At 49.3% G+C, this 15,876-nt stretch overlaps 1 protein-coding gene across 1 annotated transcript in view; it reads right to left on the bottom strand.

Moving 5' to 3' along the window:
• The window catches only part of LOC104617156 (receptor-type tyrosine-protein phosphatase F-like), a gene marked incomplete at both ends in the record, with an annotated part of 65,881 nt that overhangs the window by 27,500 nt on the left and 22,505 nt on the right, over positions 1-15,876 (bottom strand). The window contains 3 exons of the mRNA XM_010282399.1: positions 918-944; positions 7,708-7,901; positions 10,815-11,120. Of these exons, the coding sequence (XP_010280701.1) occupies positions 918-944; positions 7,708-7,901; positions 10,815-11,120 (527 nt within the window). The remainder of the gene's footprint in view (positions 1-917; positions 945-7,707; positions 7,902-10,814; positions 11,121-15,876) is intronic.

The following is a 15,876-nucleotide window of genomic DNA, read 5'->3' as shown; positions in this document are numbered from 1 at the left end:
CCCGCCAAAATCACCGTGTGAACCAGAGTCCAATCCCAACTCCGCCCCTGCAGCAGATCATGTGTGCGGGTGAGTGGACGCACAGTCCGATCGGTGCCAACGGACCCGCGGGGGAAGCACTCACACAAAACCTGCAGACTCTGAACATCCCAAGAGAACACACTCCTCCCAAATCCATGCAAAGGGAAATTCTCACGCAAAAGCATGCCACCGGGAGCAAAGCAAGCGAGCTGGGAGGAGGGGAAGAGAGACAAGGGATGGATGAAAGAAGGTCTGATTGCATAATGTAAACACAGTGCTGTCATGACAAAGCCACTCTGAGTGAGAATCCCCTGTATAAAGGAGGAGGAGAAATGCACTGTGCCAGGGAAGCTCACAGTAGGGCATGTAATTGAGTTGCTGGCTCTAAAAAGGTAATTTTCAAGTTTGTTCCTCCAAATTTGTATTTCAAAATTATGTGGGAAAAATTGGATTTAACTGTTTAAATGTGATTGTTTTCTTATTACTATCTGTGTTTCAGCCAAAGGTCATGGTCTAGAGTGTAGGTTATTTTTCATGACTACGATCAATGTGGTTTAAAGATTATATACCTAATTTTACCATGTAACTCGGTGGGCCAACTACTGCAGAAAGTAGGATGCACCTCCTGAGCTGATCACTTGAGTCTGCCTAAAACTGTACTGCAACAAGCTGGAAATACAGATTATAGGAAATGTCAATTGCTTTTCTGCATTTAGTAGCAATCTAAATGCCAATTTTCTCTGGATTTGCTGCTTGTGGAAGGTTTCACAATGTAACTCTCCAGCCTCATTAAGAGAGTGAAAGGGATGTTTTGACAGCACTGTGTCTACAAAATTCACAAATCGATTTACCAAACCCCTCTTTTCCAACCTGGAATACACACAAGTGGTACTTACATGGTCGACGGAGTCCTCAGCTCTCCACTGATGGGGGAGGAAAGGAAGGAGGAGAGAAAAATGGAGACACAGAATTTTAAGGGGCAACGTGTAGGAAGGGGATGACAATGACGACAACAGCAGGGGTTAGCCGGACTGGGTTGGGGAGATTACAACACTTATACAACACAAAGGGTCACTTGGCACAGGGTGTGCCAAGGGAAGAAATGGCACAGAGCAATTTTCTACATGCCACTAGCCTGCGCAGTAAGTCTAAGATCATTCACACAAACAGGGGCAAAGAGCATCCTTCTCATATGGATGGAAAGGTTGCCACTTTCTAACTTTGCAGTCTTTTCCCCTTCTGGCTTTGTTTGCATTTTTCTGCCTCTTCCATGAGCAGAAGCAAGAAGGGACAGCTTGTACCAACAAGGTTCTGGGGCTCACTGCCCCACAAGTCATTCACAACAGTTCTGTGCCCTCATCTCCAGTCTCTGTCCTAGTGATTCTCCAGCCACCATCTTTTGTTGAGAATCAAAGACTTCAACACACAAAACAGGTGCAGGGAAGCACCAATGCAACATCTACAGAGCTTCTCTTTCCTGTATCATTTGCAAGAAAATGCCCTGGGGACCTCAAAAAACTCGAGAAGTGCCATCCCTTGTAAACAGTGCAAGAGAAGCCACGATCTTGCACAGAGCTCCACACTAAGCTGCTCTCCAACAGCGCTGTGCGGCTTGGAGCGAGGCTCAGACTGGTGCAGGTAGTTAGGAAACAGCTTCTCACCCCCAGTTACACAACACCAAACGGCAAACACTCATTTGGCAAGAGCAGCCCTGCAGGTTAAGACTTCTACGCACCCATTTCCCAGCAAAAGCTCACGTGGATTCCCAGCCATGGCAGCTCAATTAGGGCTCTGAAGAGAGAACATGGAGGTTTCTGGCTGTATTTGGGGTTCTAAGGCATCAAAGCTGCATTGAGGTGGTGAGAATTAGCAGACCTTGGCTGCTGCCACGCATGCCCATAGCACTGTTCTTTGTGGTTGATACACCAAAGGAAGGTTTGCAGAGATCACAGAGAGCTCTCTCAGCCAAGGTGATGCGTTACATCTCAGGTTACTAAATCTGCCTGGAGGAAGCACTGGTTGATGGGTTCAAGCACAGAGATGAAAGTGGAAGATAGGTATTATTGCCCCTGACTCACAGTGTGAGCCTTGGCAAGCCTTGCTTCTGAGCCTGAGCTGCCAGCTGTGAAACGGTGCTCAGATACTGACTTCCTCAGGACATCGGGAAGACCAGCTACTGCTGCTGAAGGGCCCGGGAACCTGCAAGTGTGGCAGAAGGACTAAATGATATTAAAGCTGCAAGTTGCTTTTTGTACTAAGGCTATCTGAAGTGGCTTTCACAGGCTGCAACCTATCACAGTGGCAGAGTATGCTCCTCAGCATAGGAATACATATGCTATGTATATAGATAAAATAGCATATGTAAAAAACATAGCATACCTTCAAAATATTTGTTATTTAATTCTCTAAATTCAGAAAGAAGCACCTATTGGAGAAATGTTGCTCTAAGATTTTATTACAGTTCACTTATTTGATGCCATGAGACTGCAGTAGAACTATCCCCCTAAACCATCTTAGAATTTAATTTCAGCGAAGAGGTCAAGTTGTCCCTAAAGACTTCCTATAAAGCCAAGGCCCTCACTAAGTATTATGATCACTAAAGGCCCTCTTTCCACACACACCTTGGTGTTATTTCTAGTGTTGCATGTTTAGCTCAACCCAAGTCATTACTGTTGACATCCTGCCTGCACCAGGCAGCCCACACTGTGGTCAACAGCCATACACTCTGCCCTGCTGATCTAAAACCTGGCAAAAGTCTCGCTACAGGAAGGATATGAGGCCTGGTAGCTCTTTCTCCCAGAAGTACACTTCTGCTCCAACACCATGTCCCTGGTGGATGGGGCCACGTGGATGGTAACACCCCAACCTGCCTCCATGTAGCTGCAGGAGCAGGTGACATCCCACTGCAATGAACAGTGGAGCAGACTGGGCTCAGGAGGCTACTGCATCTCACAGCCTCTCACACCACAGCAGGGAGTTTATCACCCACTAGGATTTTAGACCAAGCGTTTAATGTTCAATCTCTGTTTGCTCTTATGTTTCACTGGACTTCAATCTTGCATCAGATCAGAGTGCAAAGAAACGCCTTGAGATCTGTGCTGGAGGAATAACAGTGAAAAGCCAGGCCTGTATAAATACCCTGCTATAAATTCAGTTTAATTATGAAAATATCATCTGCAGATCAAAACATTTCCTTCTTTAAACTAGCTCAGTTGCTTCTTAACTGCTTAAGGTTGGTCAGTAAGACAAATTGATCTGAAAAGCCCAGGAGCTGTCATAAAAAGAACTCAGACAGTGCTGTGTGCATGAGGCAGGATGGCTCAGGGAAGTGCTAAAGCTAACAGTGTGTATTTATGGCAATTCCTTAACGTTTCATTTTACACTTCAACACTGCACAGTGTAGTCATGTCTCACCAGGGAATGGCTGTTTTCCCTGACCATGGCTCTTGCAAAAGACAGACTCAAGCGCTCCTAAACAGCCCCAGCTGTGGGAAGTGGATGGCATGGTTTTCCTGCAGATCCTTCTCCTCTGTGCTTCAGTGACTGTGGCCCAACAGTGAAACTCCAGATGTAAACTCAGGTGCTCAGCTTGTGGGATGCAGAGGGCTCCAGAACTTCACCTCTGTCCATTACTGAAATGCCTCTTGGAACAAAACCGAAAGGCATCGTCCACTTATGAATGAGAGTACATCTCACCTCCACGCCAGACTCTTACCTAGAGGAGTACACATGCATGAGGAGTTCTTCCAAGCAGATTCACATAAAGATCCTTTACTATCATCCAGTGAAAGAAGGAGGCTGTACATTCCTCTGTGTTATGCCTGGGGTGGGCACTGCCCAGGGAGAATAGGAGTTTCTGCTTCCCCTTTCTCCTTTGATTTCAATCCAACAGCTTGAAGTGCTTGCCGTTACTTCTTCCTGCTCTTCTGGAGCAAGCTGGTGGGACATGCACTCGCTCTGCATGCTGGATGGAGAAGTGCCACCTGCAAAGACCACACAATCTTCCTGTGAGCCTGCAGCCCTTCTTGTGGGCAGCACACCTATCCTCTACCATGACTATGTTTGCAGAGCAGGAGGAGGAGGTGACAGGAGTCTCTCCTCCATCAAGCTTCATCTCTTTGTACTCAGCTGTACCCAGCCAGCTCCCAGCAGCAGAAGCACTGCAAAACTCTCTGGGCAGGCTGGATCTGCAGGGGGCTGTAAGCAGCAAGGCTGATGCGCACGCCACATCCCCACAGCAATGCAGGCAGCAGAGGCTCCCTGGCAAATATGCTGCATAGTTGAGCACAGGAGCGATTGTCAAGGCCACATTGCAGCATGGGGAGAAAGTCCCCCCTCAAGATGATCACAGTCTGGGTTCAGGACAAGCAGACTGGGAGCAAGACACAAAGGATCAACAGCTAGATTCACTCAGGGTCTAGCTGCCTGTCTTGGAAAAGAGCAAACAAGAGTCACGCTTGCACGGGAACTTGAACAGGAAGGCCTGTCCTCCCCTGGCTCTGCTGCCTCCTTTGTGCCGGGCGCTCCAGAGTCAGCACTGCTGCCTGGCACTGCTCGGCACGGAGCTCTGTGGGGCACACAGGACTGAGGCCTGGGAAGGGATGGAGGGGATCAAGCCCACTCTTCCTCCTGATGCACTGCAGCTGCCCAGGGATTGGAGACCAAGGAAAACAGGTGAGTCCCTGCCCTCCCCTGGAGAACCCAATGCTTGTGCCCCATGGCTCTGCTATCCTCCCACAAGTTGGTGAGGACTTGTATGAGAGTGGTGGAGTGCAGCTGAGACCCTGCACTGGTGCCCCTGCTCCTTTCAAAGGTGCGTTCTCAGCGCTTGGATGCGTTTTGCACAAGACTCAGAGCACAGAAATGAATCTTCTGCCATCGCCCACCATGGGACCTGGCTGAGCCGTGGCAGGCAGGGCCTGTGCAGGAGGTGGTGCAGGTATCTGACCCAACTCTGCTGTGATGCACATGCTCCCCCTGGGCACTCCTCCACAGGGCATGGTCACATTTGCTTGTCCATCAGTCTGTCAGTAGGAGGTGAGAGCTCAGACTGGAAGGCATAGAGAAATCTGATGGAGGTAATCAGTCACAGGCGCAAACACAGAGGGGAGGGAGAGGTTTCAGCTCCATCGCAGGACCTTCCTAACAACTGATTACTCTCCCTAGGCAGGAGTCTGTAAAATAAAATGTGATGTCTCCAGCACCAGGGCCCCCACTTCTCTGATGATGTTTTAGTCCTTTCCACTCAAATGGTTTTGAAAACTCCAAATCTGTATTATCTGCATAGCTAACATCTCCATTCCTTTCCCTTTTGCCTTTCATCTTCGTTTACTCTCTCCGTATTTGTCATCTTCAATCAGGAAAAATCATGAATCAGCTTTAATACCAGTGTCTTCATACCATCTGCAGAAAGCAGATTATGTGGTACACACCTACTCAAAATTAGCTGACAGCATGGCTAGGCAAGAGGAGGGGCTCTGCCTACATGTCCAGAGAGTTTCTTCTCTGACCCCAGGTTTTCAATCAGTTTAATTCTCTCCTTCTGCACTGGTATAAATGTTTATAAATGTTTATGAGTACTGAACCGTGGCTATATTCTGTCCATCTTCAACCTGCAACCTTCAGGGACAGGTGCTCCAGTGAATCTTTTTGTTTTCTTCCACAGAAAATAACTCTTCCAAGACTACTTGTTAAAGTTTGATCTGGCTGTTTGCAAGACACACACTGCTGTACTGAAAGATGGCTGCTCTTACAGGGTTCTTCAGCTTCTGGAGCAGATGTATTTCATCACAAGCACAGGTCATGCTTGGCTTCTCACTCTTTCGGGAAATAAAGATCTCTTCTGCCAAGTCAGTAAAACCTCCTCCCTGCAGGGTCAATCATTAGTTTATCCCAAGAGTGACATGACTCCCTCAGAGCAGTCACTTTTCTGCAACTATCTTTTGGCCTTCACTTCCATCCAAAGATTACAGCGGATGAGTTCAGCACCATACACACCAGAGAAAAAAAACCCCAAACCACAGCGACCAAGAACTTTCCCACATAAATTCACCAAATATGAAAGACTGGTAAGTGGTCTGACAGGCCAGGAAACTTCAAGCAACCTGCCTCCTTGATGCACACATTCAAAATAATGCAAAATCCAGCACTCCTTGGAAAGCTTCTGGCTCTGGCATCCTCATTCCTGCACATTAGAATGGGGTTTCTCTTTCTGAAATGTATGAGTAAGGAGTGAAAGCAGAACTGGCTGGGCAAGTGTAAAATATTTGAAAACACCAACCAGAGCAACATTGCCAACTTCACCCACCTCTGCTTGGGACCAAACCATTAACTCCAAACTCCAGCTGAACAACACAGCATCAATTGTTCAAACAACACAGAAGATTATATTCTTCCGGAATAAATAAAGGGCAGTAAGACGGTTTTCTAAAATAAAGCAACGTATGAAACACAAACACAGATGTGCCCCAGACAACACTGCAAGGACCCTCAAAGCATTTTCTCTCTTTAAAGTTTTCCCCTTCCATATTGTTACTGAATTTTATCCTTCAGAATATGAATGGGGAGTAAAGCTGCTACTGTGCACTGCACTCCCCACTGACAAACGTATAAATGATTCACAGCTGCATTCAGGAGACAGATCAATTAATCGTTGCAGCTCTCCAGTATTTATATTGGGCATCATTCAAGCAAGCCAGCTCTGAATCGATTACTCATCGCTTCCAACAGCAGTAGATCCTGTACTTCATTTATACGATTATCTTTGTTGAGAACAGCATGGGTCATCCAGTATGAAGGACCCTTGCTTCAAAGAATAGTTGTATTTCATCGGACAGGGTACCAAACTTCCCTGGACCCTGGGAAAGAGGCAACTATGCATTGTTGGGCTGAGCAGAGTGCATAACCATGCCTGGAGCACTGTGTGGGAACGGGGCCTCAGCTCACAGCTGGTGATGTATCCAGGAGATCACGTAAATATGAGTAGATTGTTGCATGGGGATTGCAGAGGGCAAATCATTTACAGACGATGTGGGCCTACACCTCACTTTTTCCGTGCCACCCCCCCCCACCCGCAGCCTTTCCCAGACTCTGTTGGCTTCGCCTACAGTTTGGTTTCAAGAGGCAATGCAAGGTCAAGACCCTGCCTTGCAAAAGCAGGAGGGAAGGGAGGCTTTGCTGAGCCAGAGGAGGGCTGCCCTGTCGGGTGTGCTGTGCCTACCCAATGATGGAGAGCCACCCCTGCGCCCCACAAGCAGAGAGCACCCTGGTGGACTCTGCTGAGAGAGAAGCTTCGCCCTGAACATAGTCAGCAGTATGAAAGAAGCAGACTAAAGGCTTATTTAAAACTCTCCGACAGTTTATAACCTGACTGGCAAAACACAATTTGCTCCAGCTGGAGTCTGCACAGGGCATGGCAGGCAGAGAGAGGTACATGTTGGAGAAGGGGGTAAGAGAGGAGCGTCATCTAATACATCATCTTTCCTACAGCAATCCTTTCCTGATTAAACATTTTACCCGTTTGTAAGCCACAGTTTAGGGGTAAACTGTTCACCGTGCTCAGGCAGGGCTCAGTCCCACACTCTGGAGCCGCAAGAGGAGGCCAAGAAACACTCAGATCCAGCCAGCCTGGCCCTCTGAGAAGAGGGAAGGTGCCATGCCCGCCAGCCCGTGGTCCCCACACTGTACCTGTGCTTCCGACAGCATGACGTCCTTGATCACTGGCTGCCCCCGGGGCTCGTTGTTTTCCAGCTTCACGTATGTAACCTGGTACCCGCGGATCTGCCCGTGCTGCTTGTTGGAGATGGGGAGCTTCCAGCTCACCCGGATGGCAGTTGAATTCACAGACTCTACCTCCACCTTTCGCGGTGGGGCACTGGGCACTGTAACACACACAGGACGGACAGTTAGCAGGTACTACACAACCGCCGTCAGCTACGTCTCAGTCCTTTGCTATCTTCCCTCCACCTCATTGCAAGGATGGCCCTGCTGGTTCCCTGTACCTGCCCAGGAGGTCATACTGCGGTTTTCCAGCATGACCATATCCCTGACCCTTTCCCAGCATCCAAATATTTTTGCTACTTTCAGTAGGAAAGAGCATGACTGTGACATGCAGGAGCACCCCTAACAAAAGCCACTGTGCTGGACCAGACCCAAGGTCCATCTATCCCTCTCCTGTCTCCAGCAGTAGGGGAGCAAGGAATAATACAAGAATATAGCAGAATATAAAGAATATGGTAACCACCTGCAGCTCAGGGTGCCCTGCGGCAGATGCAGGAGTTTTGAAGCCTTCTTTGTATCCTGCCTGTCACAGCAGCTCCTGTCAGATCCCTCTGCGTACATCTAAACACAGTCCAAGAGCCCCAGGTAGCGTGACTGGGCACCAAGCTTGCCTTGCCGGGAGCCCTGGTACCTGCCACCAGCCAGAATGCACACGCACTCTTCCCCTGTGACAGCAAGAGGTTAATGAGGGGGAAAAGCACCATCCTAAAACAATAACCCAGAGCTCAGAGACAGCAGTCACTGAACTCGGCCAGATAAAGGGGCCCATGGGGATTGTGACAGCTCTGGGGACTGTATTTCATGCATGGCTAGCTGAATGCTTTTTGATAATAAAATGAAAAATTACATTGCCCAGAAAATATCAATTTTCTTGCAAGGTGAGGCCCGTTTAAAAATGTATTTATACCCTATTTACCATTTGGAAAAATTACCTCCTCATTACTTTTTGCTCTTGCATTGACTGTGACAAAAATGTCAATGCTAAAAAATTAGCCTCTCAGTTGCTCCTGGAAAGCTCCTCCCAGGTGAAGCAGCTGGGAGCAGAGACATGCACTCCCTGTGGAGGATACCACTGCTGCAGAGTGCCCAGTACCCAAGTGAAGGTCCTGGGCTCCATCCTAGCACCTTTACTGCAGGACGACTGCCTGGGAAAATCCAGGGGTTTGGGACCCTGTATGCCCCAATTCTCAACACAGCAAGAAATAATCAGTATTAGATAATTAGGGATGGATAGCTGACAAGCAGACATAATGAATATTGCTATTTCAACCAACTAGATGGGAAGAAACAGCTACCCAGCAGGTAAACACAGTTTTTAAGCCGCAGGGCAATTCATTATTTTCCCCAGATGTCCTTCTTAATTGTAGATAATTAAATAAAATAGAGAAAGGAGGAATGGAGCGTTTTAGCACCATGAGGCCAGCTCAAGGTATGGGAATGGAGGGGGCTGTGCTTGAATAGTTACCACCTTCTGGCTGGAGCAGCCTACGCTGTAATCCACAATTCACTTAGTGCAGTGACCTTGCACAAGCCACAGGGCTCTCCTGCCCTAGCAAGACACCTGCCCACACACACAGTTGGGAGTCCAAGCGAAAAACAAGATCCTCCCTGAGAACCAGACGGAAGCTGTGTGTCAAGCTCTGCTGGCAAGAGAAGGCGGGAAGCCTCAGCAGGACACAATACGGGGATGTCGCGGGGACATGAAAAGCTGTGAATGTGAACAGACCACAGTGTTTCGAGGAATGCTATCCTATCCCATTATGGGAAGTATGTGCTGCGTCTGAGACAAACAGGGGAAGTTCAATTTGTTCTCAGATCACAGTTTAGCATTTTTCACTCCTTCATCATGGCTATCTACTGAGCATCAGCATGTCGGACGGATATGAAATCACTCCTGACAGCTGAGCTGGAATGTCCAACCATGGTGTCCGAAAACTAACTGAGAGAGCTTGTTGCGACATTTCTGGGGTAGCAGCTTCCCCTGGGCTACAACTCTGCTGAATGAGAACTGAAGCAAACAATACAGGCAGCAGGACACACACAGATGTGTGTGCCAGCCCAGGAATGCAGTCAGCAAGCATTCCCAGACACCACTTCCAGAGCCACAGAGACGTGGGGGACAGCAGCAGCCCATTTAGGGAAACTAACGTGTCTGGTTTCAATTTGCTACGCTGTCTGGACAATGCAGACATGACCCTTTCTTTGCCTGGATGCTGCCTCTCTTTCTTCTTCCATTAAATCTGCAGCTTCTGGGGTCAGCATGAAGTCATGGAAGCTCCTGCTGTCACCCTGAGCTCTGGCACTTTCAAAGGAAATGGCCTAAGTCATGATGACATAACTGACAGCCCTGCTAATACAAAGCAATTTCTCTTTAAAGCTGTCGTATCCAGTAAAGTGTTCTGTACATGCAATATTCTGACTCTTGAGCAGAAGAGCAGATTTATATAAGCTATGGCTTGCCTGGAAGCCGGGGCAGGAAGCAGCTTTCCTGCGATATCTACAAGTTTCAAATGGATTTCTTTTCCCCTCTTTAGTTCGCTGGATTTCAGGTCAACAAGTAAACTTTAAGTCCTGATCTCACAATGTGAGAGAAACCTTCGGCTGGGAGAACTCACATTACCTTCGGTAAAATAGAAACAACCATTATCAAACACTAGAAAGCCAAAATGGCAAAGCAGTGTAATGCCTCCTTATGTGCACTGGAAGCACTGCTAGCACACACAGGACCCTCGTGGGACCATGCTGGGACATCAGACCCATAGCCTGGAGGCAACCATTGTATCAGAGCACGGGTCAAGAGAGCAATTCCCCTATCCCACTCCAGGGCAACCATGGAGACCCACTCCCTGGAGCAGCTGACCAAAGCACTGCTCCTGACAGCCTCTGGGCCTGCTTGAAAAGCACTCCCAGGACAATATCCCCGCTCCCTTCCCCCCAACTTTTCCAGAAACTCAGCTAGGAGAGTCCTGGTTACCCCAAGGCAGTAGCTAAAGGAGCTGTTCAGTAACACCTACCATCCTCGTCAGTGCGCACGTGCACAGGGATGCTCTCCGGTCCTGGCCCCACATCCGTGTGAGCCCTTACCCACACCTTGTACTCGGTCCATTTCTCCAGGTCCTTGATCTCCCAGCTGGAGTGCTCCCGTCCAATGCCATCCACCACATGCTTGGTGTTGTCATCTCCTTCCACTGCCTGGTACGCAATGGAGTACTGGGTGATGACCCCATTGCGGCTCTGGGCAGGTGGTGGCACCCAACTTACCCGGATGGTAGTGGAGCTGGTGCTTACACACTCGACTTCTTGGGGTGGGGCGGAGGGGGCTGGGGATAAATAAATGAAGTGGGGAGATGAAGGGAAATGAGTGGAAGGACAAACCAAAATGCACAGGGAACTTTTACCCAGCCAACTGAACACTGAACATAACACATGGAAATTCAGCCAGTAGCTTCCTGGACAACTGCCTGCCTTCCTCGCAGATCAAAGATGGCACTAGGGGCAATTTGTGTTTGAAAGCCTAATGAACAGCACAGAGACAGAAGCACTGTTCTGCATCACAGAACAACTCTTCCCAAAGCAGTTCTGGACACTCACTTTACCAAACACAACAAATGGCAGTAAAGGAAGGGGCGGGAGGGAGAGAGAGACTAGTAGGGAGAAGAAAGATGCTTTCAGTGAAGATCTGAAGCAGATGGAAACCAGAAGAGGCAGGAAGCTGCAGAAGGCAAGAGTGGCAGAAGGGGAAGCTCACACACCAGATTGCATGAAGGCTTGCAAAAACCCGCTCCTAGACAAGCGGAGGAAACAACAGAGGGCACGGAAAGCAGGTGACTGAGGGTGGCTGGAGTATGTCCAGGCAGGGTTTGAAATCACGACCATCAGCTGTGAGCAGCACCCTGACCCAGGTGGGAGCCAGGCACCATGTGGAAACAGGAGATAACATGATTGTGCTGCTTTGCATGTGTTCCTAGTACCTGGGACTGACTGCTTCATGCCTGCAAACTGGTTACCTGACTCAGTAGCTCACTTGCCTGTGGAGCTCTACAGGGGAAGGTAGGCAGGTCTTGTCCCCTGCCACGCAAAGAAACACCTGCAGTTTGTGTTAACTTCCAAGCCCCAGCAATGTTAACTGGCCACAGCAGGAGGAATGGGATCTAGGCAGCAGATGCTTCTCATCGGGGTGAGGAACAGTTCCCGCCACACAGCACTGCTGGGGAAGAGCAGTGAAACAAATCTTGGGGTAGGGAAGAGAGGGACCAGGAAAGGAGAGGTGACCAAGGGCTGTGGCAACCTTGGAACAGGACAGCAGTTCTGCAAGGCAGGAGAAGGGAACGAAGCAGATGAGTGCCCTGGAGATGCTCTGCTTCATCCAGGACCCTGGCAGCATGGGAGCCCTCTCGCAGCAGCAGCGGCAGCAGCAGCCTCCTCTCATTTGGCCTCACTGCCCAGGGATGCTGCAGACATACAGAGTACATGGTATCTTGCTTTGCCACCGCAGGTGAAAGGCCACTTCCATTCTTCACTGCAACCATAAACCTAAAAACGCCTGAAAAAAACCCGATGCCCTTCCCGATGCCCCAGTCCTTGAAGCCATTAATGCACCAGAGCCAGGCTGCCAGAGGCACAGACTCCAGCCTGCCTGCTCATTGCACGTGCAAAGACAAACACAACCTACATTACCCTCCCCCAGCAGGGACTTCAGATAAAGCACCCAACAACTGTGCCTTGGCTTTGCTGGGCACAGGATGGCAGTGGGAGAAGATTTGGGAAAGCTGGGGACAGCAAGGCCTCACAATGCCACTGGTGACCTCTGCTTGCTGGGGACAAGGCCTACTGGCTTGCAGAGGCAGTCACAGCCTGCATGTAACTCCTAGTACCCGCTTCTGTGTGCGGGGAGCAAGGCCTGTCCCTGATGCCTGCGTTGGAGTGGCTGGAGAGAGCAAAGATGGAGGGAGAGCAGGCAGTGATGGAGCTGGAAAAGATGACGCCCAAGCAGAGTCGAGCTGCTGCTATGGGAGCTACACTGGAGGAAAGAGAAGTCAAAGCAGTGCGTGGAAGCAATCACTTGCCTATGTGAGGGAGGCAGAGCGGGAACGGCCCTGCCATCTGGTATATCGGAAGGGAGTAGGGGTAGAAAATGAATCCTCACACTCTTTTGGTTAATCAGCAGAGAAGTGGCAGGGAAGAGTAGGAAGATATAGCACCAAAGCAACACCAAGAGTGAATTCAAGGAGGGCATAAGGTAGACACAGTGCGTGATGGCATCCCTCAGAGGGGACAGGTGAGACATAAGGAGGTTTGCATGCCTTTCCTTTGCCACTGTCTGCAGAGAGGCCCTTCACAGAAGAGACTTGCTCTGGCTTTGGGCCTCCATAGCATCCCTTGGGATGCAGCAGTGAGCTCCTTCTCCAAAGGCAGCTTTGGCTGGCAGCGTGGGCAGGTCAAATGTTGGCTGTTGACTGGGTAAGAGTCACACACACAATGTGCAAGGCAAAAACTCAGATTAACACTTAAAGAAAGCAAAAGAACTTGGTAACATGAGCAGGATCAAATTAAAATGCACAAGGAGTGGAAGTGTCTCTCCTGGGGCCAGCAAGAGCAGACTAGGTGGCCAGCATGCACCCACACACACAGATGTACCCACACGCACACTGTGCAATCCTCTGCTGCCTCCAGGCTACTCACACCAGCCTCCCCGAAAGCCCACAGCAGCCTTGTGCACCCATCCAGCTCACCTACTCCCTAAGCTGGGGAAAAGGCAGCCTCAAGACCCACCTTCATATTTCAAGTGAGAATAGCATTTTAATGCTGAGGCCTGATGGGCACAGAGCTGATGCTCCTCTCCTGCATCATACTGCTTGCCTTGAGGCACTGCAGACTCCTGGAAAACCCCCCTGTGCTCCTCAGGCCCTCAAAGCAGCATTGCTTGTACTTTTTGCAGGGTAACCAGCAACTAAGCAAGCAGCTTAGCACAGAAGACAGCCCAGAAGGCAGCTGCCTTCTCAGGAGATGGGGTCTGAGCTGTGCTGCTGGAAGGGTGCAAAGGGGCACTGCATCCCTCTGGCCTTTGTGGATAAGCACCCCTACCACGCCTGAGCAGGGATGCCACAAGAAAAGCCCAGTGGCAGCAAAACAAATGCCCTTCTCCAGCCCATCAGTGACTCATTAGCGATGATATGCTTCCAACCTTACCCTTGACTGGTTGGTTAGGACCAGGAATATAGCCTGAAGACAGGCTCTTTGGAAAGCAGGAGTCTGTCTGCTCCTGCAGTTTGTGTTCCACCTGAACATGCCAACCTCTGAGATCTAACAGCCTTTCCCAAGGCAACCAGATGGAAGAGTGCAGGAAGGAGACCAATTTGAAGCTGTGAGCAACAGTCTTTCTAGATTAGTTCTAAGGCCACAGGGGACTGATGCCACCATCTAACGTGAGGTGTTGCTAAGTGCAGACCAAAGAATTTCTGCCTGGAAGTTGTGCATTGTGCACACAACTTCTGTCAAGCTAAAGCAGAGCTTTCTGAAAGATCTACTTGACTTTGAGACCTGCAGTACCCAAGAATCCACCCTGTCCTGGGACTGTTCAGCCAGTGGTTTGTCACCCTCACTGAATAGCCCAGCAGTAACTGCCAAGGACTTTTCTCACAGAATAGAGCACCATCAGAAATCTTCTCAAGTAGGGGCATGGTAAAACAAGACCCAGTCACTTGGATAAATCAAAAAACTCTTAGGTCCCTCAACGTAAGGAGGGTTTCACTGGTCAAACCAAGGTATTCCTGTGGCTTTTGGCCAAATCTCTTCCAACCTGTCCACATCTCTCTTACTAAACAGAGGCAGAACCAGTCAGCTACTGCTCCACTGGCCAGCGAAGCGACAACCTCAAAAACAGACACCGGTACGAGATCCTCTGTGAGGGGGGAGTAGGTCATGGGAAGACATCTGCCTTGAAGAGTCCACGAAACAAAGGTTTGTCTTACTTGGACTGTTGTGAGACTCTGAAGGACTCATTTATGCATGGAGCTGTCTCTGATTAAGTGTGTTCAAGGATAAGAGCATCCACAGATGGAATTACTTTAAGTGGCAGGAGAGTTGCTTCAACCTTTGCCTATCAATACAAAAGCTATCTGAAATAGGTATACAAATCCCCACAGTCAGAATTTCTTCTCAACATTCAAATATTTATAACTGCATGATCCGAACCTCCCTCAATTTTCATACCTGTCTGTCATGCAGCACTAAGACACCATTAGCTCACTTAACGAGGTGGAGGAATTCCTGTGACTGATATGTTAATGAAGCTGAGTATTCCTCAAAGAGAAGGTCGTTCCAATAGTGAGCAGAGTTGCTCTTCTCTGCCTGAGCTCCCTTTCTAATGGCCATCTCAGGCTCTCAGCTGCTGTGCATACTGGCACCCTCCCTGCAGGGAAGGCTGGCTGGCTGCCTTTGCCAACTGCTCACCCCACATAGCTAGTAAATCCCAGACAGACGGTGCTAACGGAAATGTCTTTTTCCCCCCTTTTAATGCTCTTTGCATAATGGCAAGCCCAAAAATCGTTAGTGAAAACGAGCTTATCGCAGGGCCCTTTGATAGCCCTAATCTGCTTATGCGCAGCACTTTGAGCTGCCAATCAGAGCAAAGCAAACTCCTGCTCTGTGACCACATGGGGCAGAGCAAGGATGAAAGTGATATTGCCTGGGTCATCTCATTATCTAGCCTCTCTGTTAACTCTGCTGCAGCTTGTTCTGGTTTCCCCTAGTGCTGCAGTTCCAGTAGCAGCACATGCAATCCAGGCAAACAGTCACTTTCCCAAACTGACTCCTCCAGCTGCCTCATGGTCACAGGCACATCTGGCCTCAAAGGATGCTTCACCTTGCAATCAAGTGTATGGACCACTTAAGGACCCCTGCAGAAGCAAGGCAGCTGGAATGGGAGTAAAGGGGTGACAGTCATTTGGAGCCAAATACCCATATACTGCCTGTCCAGACAGCTTGTCTGCATGGGAGTGAATTCATAGAGATGCACAAGCCCACTCAAATCAATCTCTCCAAAGCAATTTCCCAGCCTGTTTCACTTCTCCATCA

Source organism: Phaethon lepturus, unplaced genomic scaffold (assembly GCF_000687285.1).
Source record: "Phaethon lepturus isolate BGI_N335 unplaced genomic scaffold, ASM68728v1 scaffold18082, whole genome shotgun sequence".
Classification (NCBI taxonomy): Eukaryota; Metazoa; Chordata; class Aves; order Phaethontiformes; family Phaethontidae; genus Phaethon; species Phaethon lepturus.
This window is presented reverse-complemented; position numbering and strand designations above follow the sequence as displayed.